We start from the raw sequence: 17,844 nt of genomic DNA, 5'->3' as shown, positions 1-17,844 counted from the left end.
TGAAAAATCTATATATTCGGTACATTTTATATATTATTATTCAATACTAATTAATAATCGTATTTACACGTAGATTTAAATAAAATATCTTAATTGTATCCGTGATTTATAGATGCGTGTACTGTGTACATACCGATCAAATCTCGTAACTAAAGAATATGCTACAATGGTTTTATACAATAATGGCACCTTGGTGTGCAAAACACAGAATACATAATATCGTATTAATTTCACGAACGGCTTGCTGTACATTCTGATACGTACACATATAAAAAAATGTTTCGCTTACATTTAAAACCTCAATTTATATATTAGTATATACAGCGAATCAGAGGTTTACGATAAATCAGTTTAAAACACAACAATGATGCATGTGTAGTAAAATATGTAAAGAGTTCTCGGATAAAAGAGACGTTAGCTCATTCGATTTGTTCTAACTAAATTTCTCCAACAACGAACAAAGACATTTGATAAATAAAATAGACAAACATCCACGAAAACGGTGCGTAATAAAATCTGATATAGAAAAATATATATAGCGATAAATTTATTTGTTGTTGGTGAAATGAGGCGTTTATGGAATGTAGCGTATCTATGCCCAAGGAAATCGTAGTTCCTACTATTGTACGGCAGAATTTGTTGAAAAGACAGATCTCGTCGAGTACGCTAAATATCCTCTTTTTTTTCTTTTGTACTTCAGATAATGCAAAACGAAATGCTTTATGCTTTCGAGAAACCTTGATAATTTGCTCAAAAAGTGAGCCTATGAAGGACACGAAACCAGTAGGCGGTTACTGCATTCTAGTAGAATCCATCGGACCACGAGCCCGTGAATTTTTAGTGCACGTACAATCTTCTATGTCCGTCGATGATCACTTTGGCGGTTCGAAAGTTATAAGCTCGACAACGTCGAAATTCCACTGCCTGGAAGAAAAAAGGACAGAGTTGGTTGATGTCCATAAATGTCCATATCGAGATTTACTCGAATTACATTGATACAATAAATCATTTCAGATTCGTATACGAAGATGATGGGTTGCACGAGAAAACTACTTATATAGGAATGGAAGACAATTTCTACCATGTAAAATTGACGTGCGCTTGTCCGTGCGATGAATCTACGGAAACCAAAGACTTATCTTTTCCTTGTAATGACCGATTAATAAGCGAAGGAGTAAACGTATTGCTTATGCGGTATTTGGCACTTATAAATTATGATGGAACGCTATCTCTTGAGAGTATTACCATGGATGGAGACCTTGCTGTTTCTAATTATGTAAGAAAATAGGAATCTACTTTGATAAATTAAAATAAAAAGATTTGTTTTCTCGCAGACATGTACTCAAGCTGAACGTATGGAAATAGACGATCATTTTTTAAGCGTTTATACGATTGAGCGTAAAATACACAAAACGGACGAAACTGTTAATACTGTGAAAACTTATTTGACTTCGCAAGGTAGAATACTTCGACATAATTGGCTGGACGCGCCTTATATTTTAAAAATTAATCCATTTGTCGACCCGACTGTCGCAAGTAAAACTGTAAGAGTTGAGACACCGTTAAAAGAACACTGGTCAGAAGATATTGAAATGGTTTCTAAATATTTGGATGCGAAAGTAAAAAAGTGGTATTAAATATTTTTAGTATGCAGTCGTATATAGAAATTTGAAAAAGTGCACGTTCTGTTATATAAATAGTTTTCTAAAGTGGCAGAGCAAACGGAATACCTAGCAGACCATCCAGAAATAAAACAATTGCTGGCGGATTACACTCAAACGCTATTAGTTGGTAATCTCAACTGGATAACCATTGTACCAATCCTTCTTAGACAGGTCATATTATGTATATAAACACATTTACGCATTGCAATAAGTTTAAACTTCACTGGTCTCCGCAGTAAAACCTGAAAATGTAATAGACTTCACGATACAACATTTCAAAGCATTTGCCACAAATCCAATAACTTGGGAGACCAGTATATCGGACGAGAATTATGACGTTGACGTAAAATCACAGCTTGCAAAGGAAAAATCTGAGGTCGTATGCAGTATCTGTGGATTTTGGATAGACAGTAACACGTTAAACGAAACTTCGAGGTCTTCTGCAGAGGAATGTCTCGAGATGACAGTAAGTACCTGATAGTTCAAAGTAAATTCATAATAAAGACGGAACATTCATTTCAGAACTCCTACGATTCTATAGAATTTAGCCCTTCGAAAAGTTACAACAATATAATACTTGATAAGCAAGAAAAAGATGACGCATCCACTTCGAAAACATCTACAAGCGACATACACGTGGAAAAGGAATGTAGTATGTCTCACGATTGTCTACAGTTGAAAGAAACTCACGACCAATGTCATAATATTGTAAAAGCTTGCCATAATCATCAAGTAAATCTTACGTCATTTTTCACGAAAATTTAATGTTGTATTTAAATATATATATAATTACAACTGTTCAATTTCTAGCTCTTATCAAAGTGCCCTGGATGCCTCAAAGTTTTCGCCACATGTCCAAAATGTTCTACCATTGACCAAATTATACAACAATTAAAGAAATGTAGTGTAGATCAAGATAATATATAAAAATGTAAAAGAGATTAGGTTACTCATAAATTTTACTTGTATCATTTTCTATTGGGCGACGTTTCCTTTTGCGAGTTGCATATGACGCAATTTTCCTGCAAAATAAAATGAGAATATATATGAAATTCTGTAGACTTTCGAAGAGTGTCTAAAGTAATTTAAAAATAAATTACATACCACTGCCTTGAAGTTCTGTAGGCAATCTTCATGAAACGAATGCTTGCAATAAAAAACAATTAAATTCCTTGGTTCTGTAACAAACAATGTTCGGGGAATATAACATAAATAAAGTTAACGTTAATTCAAATCACATTCATAGTACTTGAGTAGATACCTCTTATAATTATTTTTTCGTGACACCCTCCACACATTTGATCATCTGATAAAGAATAATATCATGATTATTAACTAATTGTAATTATTATAATTATTTCGTAATAGGTACTAACCATCTATAAATATTCCTTTCTGGTGACATCTAACCAGCCTTTCTTGTAGATTAAAATAATCATTAGATAACGATTTGTTACAACCTTCTTGCACGGATACTTGAAGATTGTAATCACACATCATTTTAACTAAAGCTTTCTTTAAGCCAGGTATTTCTAAAGACGGTTCTATCTTTTGTATCATAAGTCTAGGATCCACGTAAGTACCGATCTTTTGAAGAAGAAACGTGATAGCCTCTGAAACGAAATAGTTTAGTTTGTCATACTTATACAGGAATATCGTGATCATTAATGTATTAATACATACCAGGTTTGTCTAGAGAATAATTAATTAAATCGTTCCACAATTCCTCGTCGTCGTGTTCTTGACAGAACGTAATCGCTTTTTCCATATCGTTTAATTTCCCTGTCATGAGCGCTAGAGCTTCAGAAGTATTTCCAATTCTACCAAGTAAATAAACCATTTCTTCATAAAATTTTCGCTGACTGCAAATATCTAGCGCTTGTTGTATCGGGTAATTATCAGAGCGGCGTAAAAGAGGTAACAATTTATCTCGAGAGTAATCTGCATAAAGTTGGACTAGCAATCCGTGGTACTTGCCCTTCGAATCTTTCGTGTCCTTCTTATCTAACGCATCTAAATACTGGTGTAAGCAATTTTCGAAGCATAAGTAGCTATTACTAGACGAATAACATATGCTTAATCATGAATCTTACCAGATATAAATATCGATGGTTATGCTGTAATTTTTGTACGACAATTTCAGATGGCACTCTGTCCTTTTCTAAAAAAAATTGTATAGCTCGTTCCGTATCTAAATCCATTAAGCCTTCTATCATGTCGTAAACGGTATTGTGTAGTTTGTACTTTTGGATAAATTGAAACACATCTTTGTGCCTCAACTTTAAGTACATAGCTAACGCTTTGTCGTATTTCCCGTCGTGAATGTATAAAATGGCTAAAGCTTCGAAAAGTACGTGTTTCCGTTGGTTGTGAACTCGAATGTGTTCCAGAACACCGTTCATAACGGCCACAACTTTGTACAATGTTGGAGGCCATTCTTTCACTAAATCAAGAAATCCATCGAGATCCATTTTCAAATATTCGTATAGAACCATTTCGTATATCAATGGATCTAACGTTACGTCGCCTTTCGGAAGGTAAGAAGAAATGGACCGTAGTTGGTGAACTCTTGCAAACTTGTACACCTACAAGAAATATAATATTAATACAATAAAAAAGACAGTAGTCCAACGTAACTTAACGAACGACATTTACTTCTTCCTCCCATAATTTTTTATCTCTTCCTAGAACTTTTAAACACAGTTTTCCTGCCTCATCGTATTTTCCACAGGCTAGTAAGTGATCTAAATAAACACGCCCGACATTTACTAAAGTGTGCTTTTTACAATCTTTGCCATTGTCTATCGTCACTGCTTCTAATGCCTGTTCGAACTTTCCGTGACTTAATAGCCATTCAATTCTGTCGTCTGCATCATATAAACTAGCTACAACAATATCTTTTGGACTCACGATAAAAAACCTGAATACAAATAAGGAAAAATAAGAACAATTTTAATGCGTATAAGGAAACGAAACGATGGAGTAACGTGAATGTACCTGTTTTCTTCTTTTAAACAGTCTAAAACATAATCGTTACAGCTGTACTCTTTATAACCGCGTAGCGTGAGAAAGTTTCTACAAACAATAGTAAAATCCTGATACTTTGGTTCAACGACGTGTACTATCGGTCGTTGGCTCTTTCCATTTTCATCTAATTCTTTTAAACAGCCTAATAATACTAGTTGATTTTCTAAAGGTGCAATACCAGAAATGTAAAAGTCCACTTGGAATGTTGAAACTAAAATAAAAATATTATTTATTGGATCAATTAACATATAACTCATGTATTAAACGTATGTATTCTATTAAATAATAATTATACCTGGATCCACTACATATTCTGGTAAATCTCTGTTGACCATCTCTTGTATCGATCTTTTCCTAATCTGACAAATCCTCACAACATCAACCCAACCGATTAATAATGTTCTATCATCCGACCACCGAAGATTACACCTATAGTGTTCAGGTAATGCACTGTAAACAAACAGAATTATTTTGGTTAGGAATTATTTTATTTTTAATATTTTTTTAAAAAATACGCATACTACTCCTTTACTTACTCCGCAGATCTAAACCACTTAATGAGACCTAACGAACATTTTGCATTTAAATCGTAAACTCTAACACCGGTATCGGATGCCCAAGCCACAAAATGACCAATCCACGCTATCGATCTAACTCCACCCTCCGCTTCACACAGTACAGTTAATTTCATTCTGGATAAAAAAGTCTTCTCATATAAAACCAGTTTATCATCCCCTAAAAATAATACCATTGATTCTCTCAAGAAATCGAAATCGGGCATATACAAATGAAAATAGGTACCTGTAATGAACCTTCTTCCGCTAGTACTTTTATAATAATTCGGATCTATGGCAATACTTTTGACCAATCTGCCCATACTCATACTCTGATTATCTGTGCTATAAAGACCATATATATAAACTTTTCCATCGTCGCTACACGATGCAATGAAATCTCCATTATGATCTATAGAGATTTGATTAACAGCTACCGTATGTGCCTGCAAACTCTTGGACTGAATATTATTGCCTTGGTGGTCTAAGAGATGTATCATACCCCAATGCGAGCCCAAGCACAGGAACTAAGTGAAAATTAAATTGCTGTAATCAACTACCAAGTATTTATATTTTATATACTAAACTTTAATATAGGAATCATGAAAACTATGAAAGTACGATCAAGGAATGGTGCTTAAGCTCCAGAGCATAGGACTGGACCATACTAAATCATCTATCCATGACACAGTAACTTAACCTCTATGATCTAAGATTGTTGAACCAACAACACTAAAGAATTTCTAAAAATACAATGGAATCGTATATCACACCTTGGGATGCACAGCGATGCAGCTAGCTGCATCATTTTGTAATATACGTTCTAAATCATTTCGCATCCTGACGTACTTGAGCCTGGGTTCTACTTCATCTAATTCAGAGTCTGAATCATCCTGGTTATTCTGCTCTTCCTGGAAAATAATTTAATAAGATTAGCGCTACGTCATTCGAACTAATCGTAAAATGAAAGGGTACCTTATTAGAGACGTTTTCCATGCCCGTTTCTTCGAATTTTTTTTCCTTCAATTGAAACACACGATCGCAACCACGAGCTGTCAAAATTTCTCCTGGTGTACGTACGTTTCAGAGCGCGCAAAAGCTGTTACTCTTTCGTGTCTCGTTTCTTCGTTCGTAATTTAAATTAATTTACGCGACGAACGATTCATTAGGAAACGTTTTAGTTAAAATTACTCATCAACAAGTAATTTTACAAACAGTTCGTAAATATTGGTAAATATTAGCAAAGCTCGTTTCACAGTGATGAAAGGTTAACGCCAGGTAATGCTAGGTGATGCTAGGTAATGCTAGATTTGTTGAGTTTTTGCTGATAACTATATTCAGAACAAGGAAAACACTGTTCCGAATAATTTTGTATCGTTGTCGTTATCCTATCAGTAGTTAATCGTAAGTGTCGCAAATAATTAAAGTTCGATAAATCTTTTATAAGATTCAACTCTCATCTGGCTCGAAGGACCAAAATGTCCTTGTACCCTCATGAATTATCATAAATATTTAATCTTTTAGCGTTAAAATAAAATGTCCAACAACAGTTCGAATGGTGAAATACGATCCCCGCAACAACGTAAAGAAACTTTAAGAAAAATCATAACCAGAGCTGCATCCCTTCGTAAGATCTTCGTTTTAATAGTATATATCCTAATGGAAGTATTTATGTCTTATTGACAATGTATAATTCGCAGAGGAGACAGTCGATGACAATACGATACAAACTTTGGAATCATGTATGGAAATAACAGATGACATAAATTCCGAGACAAGCCTAGATGAAAAAAGTATATACTTTCTGAATATTATTTTGAATTATGTATGCTCATATCTCTAATGCTTTGATGTTATTTTCAGTACATAATCAGGAAGAAGTATTACTGGACTCAGAAATGATGAACATGTCTTCAAATATTCTGAAAAAGTGTACTCGTACTTTAACAAAGAATATATGTTATTATAATCATATTGATTATGCACAGAAAGTGGTATGTACTAGAATAATGAGTATATTTGTTTCTATTTACATTATTACTCTTATATTATATTTGTAATATTCGTTTGGTTTAGGTAAAATATATAAAACAACTTCCAGATATTCAGTCAGAATTACCAGATTGGTCACTTGTACAAACACAAATTGTAAAAAATATTAAAACAACACCTCAGTACAGCACATTATTAGGTTTCATAAGATTTCTTTAAGCTCCCGTAATGAATCTTAAGAAATGATATATTTATCTTTGTTTATTTTCAGGTGCTTTAACACCATTAGAAAAGCAAGAAGTTAATAGAAGAAAACCAGTAGTCAGAGAAGCTTTGGCACAGATAAAAAGACCACAAAATGTTGATACAGTTGATAAAGAAGAGGAAGGTATAGAGCAAACTGTAAAGATAAAAGATTTTATTACGCGATATTGTAGAACTCAGCACAAACCTATCGACTTTTTTAAATTGATTTTACACCCAACCGATTTTGGGAAAACAATTGAAAATATGCTGCAAATATCTTTTCTTGTTAGAGATGGAAAATTAAAAATTGCAAAAGGTAATTATGTAAGTTTATAATTGCTGTTACAAAATCATGTAACTCTGTATATATTTTGTCTTGGTCATAGACGATTTTGGAATATTAGTAATTCAACCATGTACAAAAGATACGATAGTTCAAACCAAGGCGACCGAAAAACCAAACATTCAAAATATTATCTCTTTAACCATGGATCAGTGGAAGGTATGATTATTAATAGTTGCAAGAATTATGCGATTGGAAGTTTTTCACATTTGACGACTATTGCTTTATTTTAGATGCTGAAAAATATTTATCGATTGAAGAAACCTATGATTGATTTCCATAGCGACTGATTTAATTTGAACGTGGCCGTAATAAAAAGTAATTGCATAATTTTCTATCCTTATTTTTTTCTTAAGAAATGTTATTGCGAGAAAAAATATATTTTTATGTATTTGTATTTCTAATCCCATCCTAAATAAAAAAAAGGTTTTACGAAAACGAAAGATCCTTGAATTGTACATACATCCGTACGTTTTTGTAAAATTTTTATTAATTCCTAACATATACTATACTGTGTGAGTATATGTTAATGATAACAATATGCTTATCGACTCGATCTATGGATAACGAGAGCACCCTGAACAAAATTACACAAAATCATGTAAAATTTGATTAATAATGTTCACGATGTTCTCAACAATTTGGTATGCATTTGTGAATTTTTAAACAAGAGCAAAACAATCTTCTAATCACCATTCTGCAATTTTGTTCAAAGATACTTATTACTCTCGGATAAAAGCCAACATTTCTAATAGATAAAAAATAAACAGGCCTGTATTATTAGAAGATCGTTTTAATTATTTATTAATGACATGATTACGATGACTGTGAATTGGCTTATTGCTTGGCCAACGTTTCTGCCTTTGCTACTACTTCTTCAATTGGACCGACCATGTAGAATGCAACTTCTGGAAGATGATCGTATTCGCCACCTAAAATCTTTTGGAATCCTTTAATTGTTTCTTCTAATGGTACCAATTTTCCGGCGTGGCCAGTGAACACCTCAGCAACCTAAATAAGTGCAATTGGTAATAATTAATAAATAGAATTATTTATAGAAAGAATTAAATTAATATATTTACCTGGAATGGTTGAGACAAGAACCTCTGAATTTTACGCGCACGCGCTACAGTGAGTTTGTCTTCTTCAGACAACTCGTCCATACCCAAGATAGCAATAATATCTTGAAGTGATTTATAATCTTGCAAGATTTTCTGCACACCGCGAGCAACGTTATAATGCTCCGCACCGATAATGTTGGGATCCATAATACGGGAAGTAGAGTCAAGAGGATCGACAGCGGGGTAGATACCTAAGATCATCAAACGAGAATGGTAATTTTTGATACAATTTATCATGGTAATAATTATTATATTTACCAAGCTCAGCAATAGCTCGAGACAATACAGTGGTAGCGTCCAAGTGAGCAAATGTGGTTGCAGGAGCAGGATCGGTCAAGTCATCGGCAGGCACGTAAATAGCCTGCACGGAAGTGATAGATCCCTTCTTTGTTGTCGTAATACGTTCCTGCATGCTACCCATATCAGTTGCCAAGGTTGGTTGATAACCTACAGCAGATGGAATACGACCCAGCAAAGCGGATACCTTGAAAAATTAATACTCGTTAAAAAATATATTTTGTTTCTATCTTGGTAATACGAAAGAGTAATAATAAAACATACTTCCGAGCCAGCTTGAGTAAACCTGAAGATATTATCGATGAACAACAATACGTCTTGTCCTTCTTGATCGCGGAAATATTCAGCGACGGTTAAACCAGTCAAGGCGACACGAGCACGAGCGCCTGGTGGTTCGTTCATTTGTCCGTATACCAGAGCTACTTTGGAGGTCTTATCCTTCAGCGAAATAACACCAGATTCGATCATTTCTTGGTACAAATCGTTACCCTCGCGTGTTCGCTCACCCACGCCAGCGAATACAGAGTAACCACCATGAGCCTTGGCTACATTGTTGATTAACTCCATAATTAATACAGTTTTTCCGACGCCTGCACCGCCGAACAAACCTATTCAAGTGCAGTAAGCGTTAAAGTAAAACCATCAAAGTAAACTTTAATATAAAGATAGATCTATGAAATATAAATTTTACCAATTTTGCCACCCCTGGCATAAGGAGCAAGGAGATCGACAACTTTGATTCCAGTTACCAGAATCTCCTGTTCGACTGACATTTCTACGAATTCGGGAGCGTCTGCGTGGATGGGGGCAAGTTTGTCGGTAGGGATAGGACCACGCTCGTCGATTGGTTCACCGATAACATTGATAATGCGACCCAAAGTCTCGGCACCAACGGGAATACGGATAGGGTATCCAGAATCCAATACAACTTGGCCGCGAACCAGACCTTCGGTACCTACACAACCATGTTATGTTTACATTAAATATTTATACTTCTTTGATGTTTTGTGATTTTTCTAGAAAGAAAAAATGATATTACCATCCATAGCAATGGTGCGTACAGTGTTCTCTCCAAGATGCTGAGCTACTTCAAGGACTAGTCTGGGGGTGCGATTTTGAACCTCCAAGGCATTAAGAATTGGTGGCAGATCATCATCGAATTGTACATCAACGACCGCACCGATAACAGCTACAACCTTTCCTTGTGCACCGCTTTTAGCACTCGCAGCTTTTGCATAATCCCTGCCTAATTGTAAATAAACATGTTCAAACATTCATCGTATAACAAATCATTGTAAAGATATAAAAGCGGCGTATTTAACGTTTAATTATTTTGTATAAATCATACGTTGATCCAAAGAAATAATGTATGGAATAATTATTGATAGAAACACAACATAATATTAGATAATGCTTATGTGAAGTAAGTTACATAATACAAACTACATGTGTATACTTCAATGGAAGGCTACAAATTAGTATATGTTTAATTATATTAATACATACAATTACTTAAATCTCATAGTAAATATATATCGATAGAATGCATGGTTTAAAAAGTTCGCGAAAAAATAAGGGCGATCGATCATCCACGAGTCCATGACTGATGGTACCAGCAGAAGGACAGAATATCCATCGTATCGTAAAATGAAATAACAGCAAACCGGATTTTAATAAGACAGTAATAAAAATACTGTTAATCATAACAATACTAATAAATAATTTCGGGGTAGTCAAAAAATTAGTCGAAGTGACCTTAATGCCGCCATGTTGGCACAGTGGTATTACCACTGCGGTACGGTCAAATAATATGGATTATATAATCAATACACTTGCTTCTCTCGATACTCCTATGTCAATCGAAAAATAAAAGAACACCGTCAATTTGGTAGGGGTTGTCAGAATAAGAAGGAAAACTACACGGGGTACTCCTAATTGTACTTTTCGCCTAAGACATGACTACCAATGGCCAAAGACGGTATCGCAGTTATGAAAAGTGAAGTTAACGAATCAACGATCGTTTATGTCTTAATACTCACTGTTTACGGATAGTATTCCGGATACTTTAGCAGTTTCATTTTGAAGAAGAGTAGGTTTGACGGCCCTCAAGGCCCCAGCGGCCGCCTTCGATACAGCACTCAACATCTTGGCCGGTCAAGTGAAGAAAAGCGACCGGAATGGTTTCCGAATCGTATGGACCGTACCCTATACTGATTGCGCATGCGCGTTACGCAAAGCCATCCCCACGCATACCTCCCGCGCAGTTTCGCCATTGGATCGTTGCAGTCCCATTACGGCGGATTCTTATGAAACGGAATTGAACTAATTTAGAACCCGTGACGCCAGATGTATCATAATTTTCATGAATCTTCCTATAATACACCATTTTCAATGCTCGCCACTAGAGGGATAACTTTAAGAGGTGATTCGGGAGGTGTTTTGAAACAACTTTTTCCTTAGCGAAAATGTTGTCCGAGGCTTCGTTGAGGAGATATTAACGGAAAACACTGATCAGCATCACTGATGAGTTTTCTAGTAACTTTCTTAGGGAGTTGGATCTCCTGGTCTGCGAGCACTGAAAATGCGATGTTACAGAATATTTATAAAAATTATTATGCTTACCCTCTTGATTTTATCACGTTCTGATTTCATTGATAAAAACTGTTCATTCAATTAGCATCATCTATTATATATTATATCGATCCACCAATTACGAATGCTTGTTCGATTATGTAACTGCGTGTGTACGATAGCTGACCTAACCTAAGATGTCTTTCTTATATACAGTAATACAGTACGGAAAGTCTGAGAAACTGCTCCATGTGAATCATTGGAGCCGATCGTTGTATTTGTTTCGTTTTGATATTAATACGTTTGATAAAAATAAATTAAAATGGTTGAGGAACAAAGGAGACGAGTCGAAGAGTATATGAATAATATGGTGGAAGAAATTGATAAGTCGTACCTGAGAAAAATGCAGGTACATCCTATCCTTTGCAAAGTATTTTCAGGTTATATCATACAACATGCTTCACCTTTAATGTTATTCATTAATTAAATAAATATTGAGGGACAATTATAAAATTATTAAGGTACAGAGATGACAAGGTTTAATTTCAGGGTGACATGCATAGATGTGCCGCAACTTGTTGCGATAACGAGGTTTACAGCGTGCAAAAAGTACATAATTGTATAGAAAATTGTAGTACTTCTTTGAATAAAGCCCAACAGTATATTCAAAAGGAATTTGAAAGATCTCAGGTATATATTTGATTTAAAAATCTAAGAAATATTGTACACGAGTGAGTACATAGAATAAAAGTAATGCTTTTAGAATCGATTACAAAGATGCATATTGGATTGCAATGATAAAATAAAAGATAAAATGGGACCAAATCCGACGCAGAAGGAAGTAGACAGGTACAGTGAAGATTTTGAGAAATGTGCCACAAAATGTGTAGATAATTATTGTGAAATATTACCTAGTTTAGAGAAAACAATGAAAAAAGTTTTATCTAATAAATCGTATGAATAATTACGCAAATTACATTAGTATTTTATACAAACATATCCAGCCTAAGGAGAAAACAGGATATAACAAATTCCATGATCATAGTATTTATTAACTAGTACACTTGATGATTGCAGTGGTACATTTTCGTTTCTCTTTTTATTTTCTCTCTCGTTCAACGTAATAACAAATTCACCGTTGCAATTAATATCATTTCTTTATTGTTACAATAGACATTACGCTTATTGCACACTTTTTTCATGATATAAAACCTTCCCACCACTCTCGCTCGATACAAAATAATCGGTCAAAATATGTCGCGTAAATTCTGATCTAAACTGTAAAAATCTGCAAATAAACCGTTTAAATAATAATAATTTAAATATAAATATCAACACAATATAGTTCACTTGTTTCTTCGTGTGTACGAGTTTCTATGAAAGTTGACATTGGGCTTTGTATCTTTCTATTCTGTTTCATTCTTGAAGATTAATTTACAATGTTCGTCTTCAATCCCTTTTCATTTCTTGTCGTAGCTGCAAAGATTGGGGTGGCTCGGTGCATTTGTCGCGCAATGCGTGGCTAAGCGAAGCGGCTAGCGATAGAGATAGCCCTTCGCTGATATGCAAATTCGCAAAAGTTCGATGAAAGTGTTTACATTTCGAGTAACGACACTACTTTGTTTTATTTATTTCCTTTCTTTTTTTTCTTTCATACGCTTGTTTCGAAATTCCTAAATATGACTCGTACATGTGTCGATCGTGGCTCGATGTCGTTAAGTGGAATGGCATGAGTTTTGGGAAATGTCAATTTTCTCAGATGTCTCGAGGTATAAGTGAATGCTGCGGTATATTTCGCACCTGGCGTCGCACGGATTGAGAAAAAAAAGGTCTATGTAACATTTTGCATCCCAATCATCAGACTCTTCGGACTAGATTTCTTTTTTTTTTCTTCTTTAATAAGATTGAGATTACGCGCTTCTTTATCAAACGCTGGTCATAATGTGAGTAGCTGTAGGTACGTCTGGTAGAAAAAGAATTGAAGGTACAAGGTGAACGTAGGTTGCGGCGCTGTGGCAACAAATTTGGCCAGTCGTGGGGTTTCGCCTTATAAAAATTTCAGTTCAAATTATTGCTCACACGTTTTTCATTCACGTAGAAATTTAACTAGATTCGACGATGATAGAAAACAAGACAAGTATAGACCTATGCGTTCTGCTTCGAATTTTAGAAAGTATCTGCCATTAAAAATTTTCATGCAGATGCTGAGAATGAAGTATGGATTAATAGAAACAACTAATAAATCGTAGGCTGAAGTAGGAATTTGATTTATATTCAATTAAATTGCAATTTGTTCTAATCTCCAATTGTAGAGCAGAAGTCACTTCTAATATCGTGGATAGGACGTATAAAATGCCTATCCTCGTTAAGTCCAATGCGAAACATATAAGAGTACTGGTCAAGTTTGCTGGAACACCCAGTCGAAAAATGTCTAAATAGAACTGCGTTTCTTGGTCCTATCCTAAGCTATCACCGATTGTAAATTAGTTTCTTCGATCTTCATTGCTTAATTAATATCGTATTTAATTGTGCACCTGCAGAATGGAACATCCAAACGTGTCCTATCGGCAGGCTCACACCACACTATATGCTATGATCATCGCGGAGCAAAACAGTCGTTTCGTAGCTGTGCAACTAGTTCATGATCACCAGTATTTGTGTCTTTTTCTTTCTTACAATAGATCTCGAGTTCTCAGAAAATATTACATAGTTGTTAACAACAATTCTGCACTGTATTTAATCGTAGGCGTTACGAACTCGCTGCGTTGCTTACCGTATCATCATTGCAACTCGCCTAATATGGCTGACATAAGGCTTGACCGCGTCGTCACGAATTTTCCCTCTACTTACATGGATATTCAATTTGTACTTTGAAATTGAGTCAACTATTTGTTTCCTTCGCGAGCTTCGATCGAAGCCAGTTTCCACGCAGTCCCTTGACAGCTTTCAACGAAACTGTACAATTTTTACACGCTTAGAGATAGACGACGTCTCTCGTACTTTAGATGTCATGGAGACCGGTGTATAATTTTCGAATGTTTAGATAACCTATGGTAGAAGCGAGAAAACGCACGGGTTATATCGAATGCTACATGGCAACTGTTTCAATCGAAGCACAATTTAACCTGCTTGAAGAAATTCGCGCGCCGCAGACAAGCCTTTCATTTTAATTAAATAATAACTTTGTTAGCCGACCTAGCTAATCTGCGTTTAAGAAAGAAACATCAAACAACTAGGAGGAAAGACTACTGATTTTAAAGAAGAGAGTGCGTACTTTTAGGTAGAGTAGTAAGTATCTTCGAAGTCGTCGAATACGTGAGAATCTTCGGTATTTATAATTTTAATTTCTCCGTTGTTTGGCACTCGAGCCTTAAACATTATCGTCACCGTTTTCATTCGCAGAAAGCGTCGCTTTCGTGTGTCTCTAACAACGTCGGAAAGAAACCCTTTCGAACTGTAAGAACTTGGCTAAAATTCTTATCAAAACAAAATGTACGATAGCAAAAGTTTCTATTACGTTTAAGTATTCGATGTTAATCGGATATTATCGGCTATTCGTCGAATTCGAAATACAAAGCGTGTCGTTTAGCTTTACAACCACGAACGACTCTCACGCATTCCTCAGGCTCCTATCACGTACATATTCTTTTTTTCTCTAAACGTTAGGGCTACCCATAATGATCTTTATCTTCGCAAAGTAACAAATTTACTTTGGAAAAGAAACCTCGCTGGAGAACACCAGGAGTGAAAAAAAAAAAATCTCGAAAAAAAAAATGTAGTCGTGTAAAAAGTAACAGAAATAACGTGAGCAGCCCCTTTGCTCTTCGGCCTGCCTTGCAGAAAACCAAGTCGCGCTTAAAAAAGGCTTAGAACACACTTTGAATATCGATCCCTGTAGGCGAATGAGACAACTCGCATCCGGTGGTGCACGTATTCACCCGCTAACTCTAAAAAGAAGAACAACACAGTGTTCCCTACTCTCGCTCGCGCTTAATAACCCTTTTCATTAAATTAAAAAGAAAAAAGAAAGAAAAAGAAAACATGGAACATCTCGTGCGTTTTGGAATATGATCAGCCGTTAAATGCAGAAAGATCGAGCGAAACGTATTTTGGGAATGATTTGAAAATTCTTAATGTTGAAACGTCGAATGTACTTTACGGTGCTACGATCAGAAATTAAACGATGTTTAACGTTCTTCTTGGCAGTCGTATAATTGAAAATGACGCTACGCTTTTTCTTTGTTAAATAATTCTTCTAAAATTCTACATTTTTTAGTACGTTGAAAAATTCGTGTATCGCTCGATCGTTCTCGCGGTTGCACCGCCATGACGTATTTTCAATTAAACACACCGGCTCGTGAAATTTCCACGCATCGTTTGCTTTACAAAATATACCATCCGGTTCTTTTTTCAAACTAATTCAAGTAGCTGTTTCGGAATCGTATGACGGGTGTTGCACGAGTCTTCCCTTCTTAACGTTTCTCTTAATAAATTTCACGGTACGTTCGATGCGCCGACCGATCGCTACGATCTCAATAACCACGCTCGTGTGCCCGGTCGCGTATGTTCATTTTTTTTCTTCTTCTTCTTTTTGTTTTTTTTTTGTTTGTTTGTTTGTTTGTTTGTTTTTTTTTTTCATTTTTCATAATTCAAGTGTTTTGCGATTCGGAGAACCAAATTTTCTTTCGCTAGGCTCTAGAAAACACTACGAGTACCGCGTAAAAAATTGCCGACTCCGCGATCGGTCCGCGCTCAAGTTATACTAATCGATAGCTGCTCCCAATGTGAAAATAGTAGAATTCTAACACAAAAATCAGATTTGCCTACATGGATCATTCTCGACAACAATGCCTTTGTTAGACTTAGTGTTTCACAAAAGGTATAATGGTTTACCAAAAGGTGTAACCGCCATCTGTTCCTCCTCCTAGGAAGTTTTTCTTTTGCGATATAGCGACACTGTGGCTAGCCATTGCAGCTAGTTGGGCGGCATTTGGAACTGTTGGGGGCGGTGGCAAGACGGGTTGCGAGATGCTATCGAATCGATTGGTAGCGTCGAAACCATTCTGCAAAATGAATAAATTTAGTTAGTAACCATTCGGGATATCGAAACGAAACGTACGCAAAACAGATTTCGCTGTACTTACAGGCATCACGAGTGTGGGGGGCCTAACTGGAGGCTGCATCGCCGCTGCAGGGTAGTACGCTGCAGCTGCAGCTAATGGCGGATAATATTGCAATGGCCCGTATGCAGGATAACATGCATTCGCTAAGTATCCTGGGTATCCTTGACCGTACATTGGTTGATACATCTACGCAAAGTAATTGAAAACATTGAGACCGCGCACGAACGTTCAAATATACAGGGTGTTCAAAAAGAAAAAGAAAAAAAGCATTCAATATTTATACGGTGTATGGGGCACACTATACTGACAAGGGAAGGACGCGATCCGGACGAGCGCTTTTTGTACGAGATCGGGCTCGAATGACGGGGACTGATGGGCATTAAAAAAAGTGCAAAACATTCGGGGTATCTGGCCAGCCATTTTGATGAAGAAATCGCTTTAAACATTTACGGGTCACTAGATTCTAGACCAGTAGTTCTACTACTACATTTCTATTTCTTATTCCTTTTTTTACTTACTGCTATGTAAATCATATATAAGAATTATAATACTCACTGTTATATAAATAATATATAAGAAGTATGAAGTGTAGGATGTTGACTACAATTTGTAATATATATATATATATATATATATGTGAACATAATATTATAATGAGTACATGCAATATATAATATAGCAATAGTAGAAGTAAACATACAAATGTATGGACTGTGGCGTATTTATTATTAATAAGTTACTATCAATATTAATATTAATATTATTATCAATAATAAAACGTATTATTAAAAATTGTAGTCCACATCCTATACGTTATAATTCTTGTACATTATTTATATACCAGTGGAGTATTATGATTCTTATATATTATTTATATAGCAGCGAGTAAAAAAAAGGAATAAGAAA

General features: G+C 35.4%; 7 protein-coding genes across 11 annotated transcripts in view; 4 read left to right on the top strand and 3 right to left on the bottom strand.

Annotated features, from left to right (window-relative positions):
- Window positions 1–532: 532 nt before the first annotated feature.
- Window positions 533–6,360, bottom strand: LOC128878760 (vacuolar protein sorting-associated protein 41 homolog). Its single transcript, XM_054127248.1, has 14 exons — window positions 6,221–6,360; window positions 6,019–6,156; window positions 5,493–5,772; window positions 5,228–5,426; window positions 4,987–5,141; window positions 4,662–4,902; window positions 4,320–4,584; window positions 3,758–4,249; window positions 3,348–3,684; window positions 3,041–3,277; window positions 2,926–2,970; window positions 2,769–2,842; window positions 2,628–2,686; window positions 533–924 (listed from the first exon to the last, which is right to left on the bottom strand). Exons 1-13 carry the CDS (start codon window positions 6,239–6,241, stop codon window positions 2,633–2,635), a joined length of 2,538 nt encoding a protein of 845 aa, XP_053983223.1. The 5' UTR covers window positions 6,242–6,360; the 3' UTR covers window positions 533–924; window positions 2,628–2,632.
- On the top strand, window positions 935–1,863 carry LOC128878568 (ciliogenesis-associated TTC17-interacting protein-like). The gene is made up of 3 exons (XM_054126855.1): window positions 935–1,276; window positions 1,335–1,631; window positions 1,701–1,863. The coding sequence occupies exons 1-3, from the start codon at window positions 953–955 to the stop codon at window positions 1,851–1,853; spliced, it is 774 nt and encodes a 257-aa protein (XP_053982830.1). The 5' UTR covers window positions 935–952; the 3' UTR covers window positions 1,854–1,863.
- Window positions 1,995–2,606, top strand: LOC128878767 (uncharacterized). 2 transcript variants are annotated; one of them, XM_054127262.1, is made up of 3 exons: window positions 1,995–2,130; window positions 2,187–2,396; window positions 2,475–2,606. In XM_054127262.1, the coding sequence occupies exons 1-3, from the start codon at window positions 2,125–2,127 to the stop codon at window positions 2,589–2,591; spliced, it is 333 nt and encodes a 110-aa protein (XP_053983237.1). In that variant the 5' UTR covers window positions 1,995–2,124; the 3' UTR covers window positions 2,592–2,606. The 2 variants fall into 2 exon arrangements, with proteins under 2 accessions (XP_053983237.1, XP_053983236.1); XM_054127261.1 differs by having other exon boundaries at window positions 2,115–2,396.
- Window positions 6,361–6,507: 147 nt separating the features above from the next.
- On the top strand, window positions 6,508–8,269 carry LOC128878764 (non-structural maintenance of chromosomes element 4 homolog A). Its single transcript, XM_054127255.1, has 8 exons — window positions 6,508–6,649; window positions 6,770–6,872; window positions 6,946–7,038; window positions 7,109–7,239; window positions 7,322–7,436; window positions 7,509–7,799; window positions 7,870–7,985; window positions 8,060–8,269. The coding sequence occupies exons 2-8, from the start codon at window positions 6,782–6,784 to the stop codon at window positions 8,114–8,116; spliced, it is 894 nt and encodes a 297-aa protein (XP_053983230.1). The 5' UTR covers window positions 6,508–6,649; window positions 6,770–6,781; the 3' UTR covers window positions 8,117–8,269.
- Window positions 8,270–8,294: 25 nt separating this feature from the next.
- LOC128878763 (ATP synthase subunit beta, mitochondrial) lies at window positions 8,295–11,444 on the bottom strand. Its single transcript, XM_054127254.1, has 7 exons — window positions 11,284–11,444; window positions 10,284–10,490; window positions 9,936–10,199; window positions 9,509–9,852; window positions 9,206–9,431; window positions 8,909–9,138; window positions 8,295–8,837 (listed from the first exon to the last, which is right to left on the bottom strand). The coding sequence occupies exons 1-7, from the start codon at window positions 11,387–11,389 to the stop codon at window positions 8,664–8,666; spliced, it is 1,551 nt and encodes a 516-aa protein (XP_053983229.1). The 5' UTR covers window positions 11,390–11,444; the 3' UTR covers window positions 8,295–8,663.
- Window positions 11,445–11,899: 455 nt separating this feature from the next.
- Window positions 11,900–12,788, top strand: LOC128878766 (protein FAM136A-like). The gene is made up of 3 exons (XM_054127260.1): window positions 11,900–12,224; window positions 12,365–12,505; window positions 12,579–12,788. The coding sequence occupies exons 1-3, from the start codon at window positions 12,138–12,140 to the stop codon at window positions 12,777–12,779; spliced, it is 429 nt and encodes a 142-aa protein (XP_053983235.1). The 5' UTR covers window positions 11,900–12,137; the 3' UTR covers window positions 12,780–12,788.
- Window positions 12,789–12,846: 58 nt separating this feature from the next.
- LOC128878765 (DAZ-associated protein 2-like) overlaps window positions 12,847–17,844 on the bottom strand; it is a 19,010-nt gene continuing 14,012 nt past the window's right edge. For 3 of the 4 annotated variants that reach the window (XM_054127258.1, XM_054127259.1, XM_054127256.1), the window contains 2 exons: window positions 16,960–17,124; window positions 12,847–16,878 (listed from right to left, as the gene is read on the bottom strand). In XM_054127258.1, coding sequence (XP_053983233.1) covers window positions 16,705–16,878; window positions 16,960–17,124 — 339 coding nt within the window. In that variant the 3' untranslated portion in view covers window positions 12,847–16,704. The remainder of the gene's footprint in view (window positions 16,879–16,959; window positions 17,125–17,844) is intronic. The other variant, XM_054127257.1, reaches the window with a different exon arrangement.

The sequence above is a fragment of the Hylaeus volcanicus genome, chromosome 6, assembly GCF_026283585.1.
Source record: "Hylaeus volcanicus isolate JK05 chromosome 6, UHH_iyHylVolc1.0_haploid, whole genome shotgun sequence".
NCBI classification, from domain to species: domain Eukaryota; kingdom Metazoa; phylum Arthropoda; class Insecta; order Hymenoptera; family Colletidae; genus Hylaeus; species Hylaeus volcanicus.
Note: the sequence above shows the minus strand (reverse complement) of the source record. Positions and strands in the feature narration are given on the sequence as shown.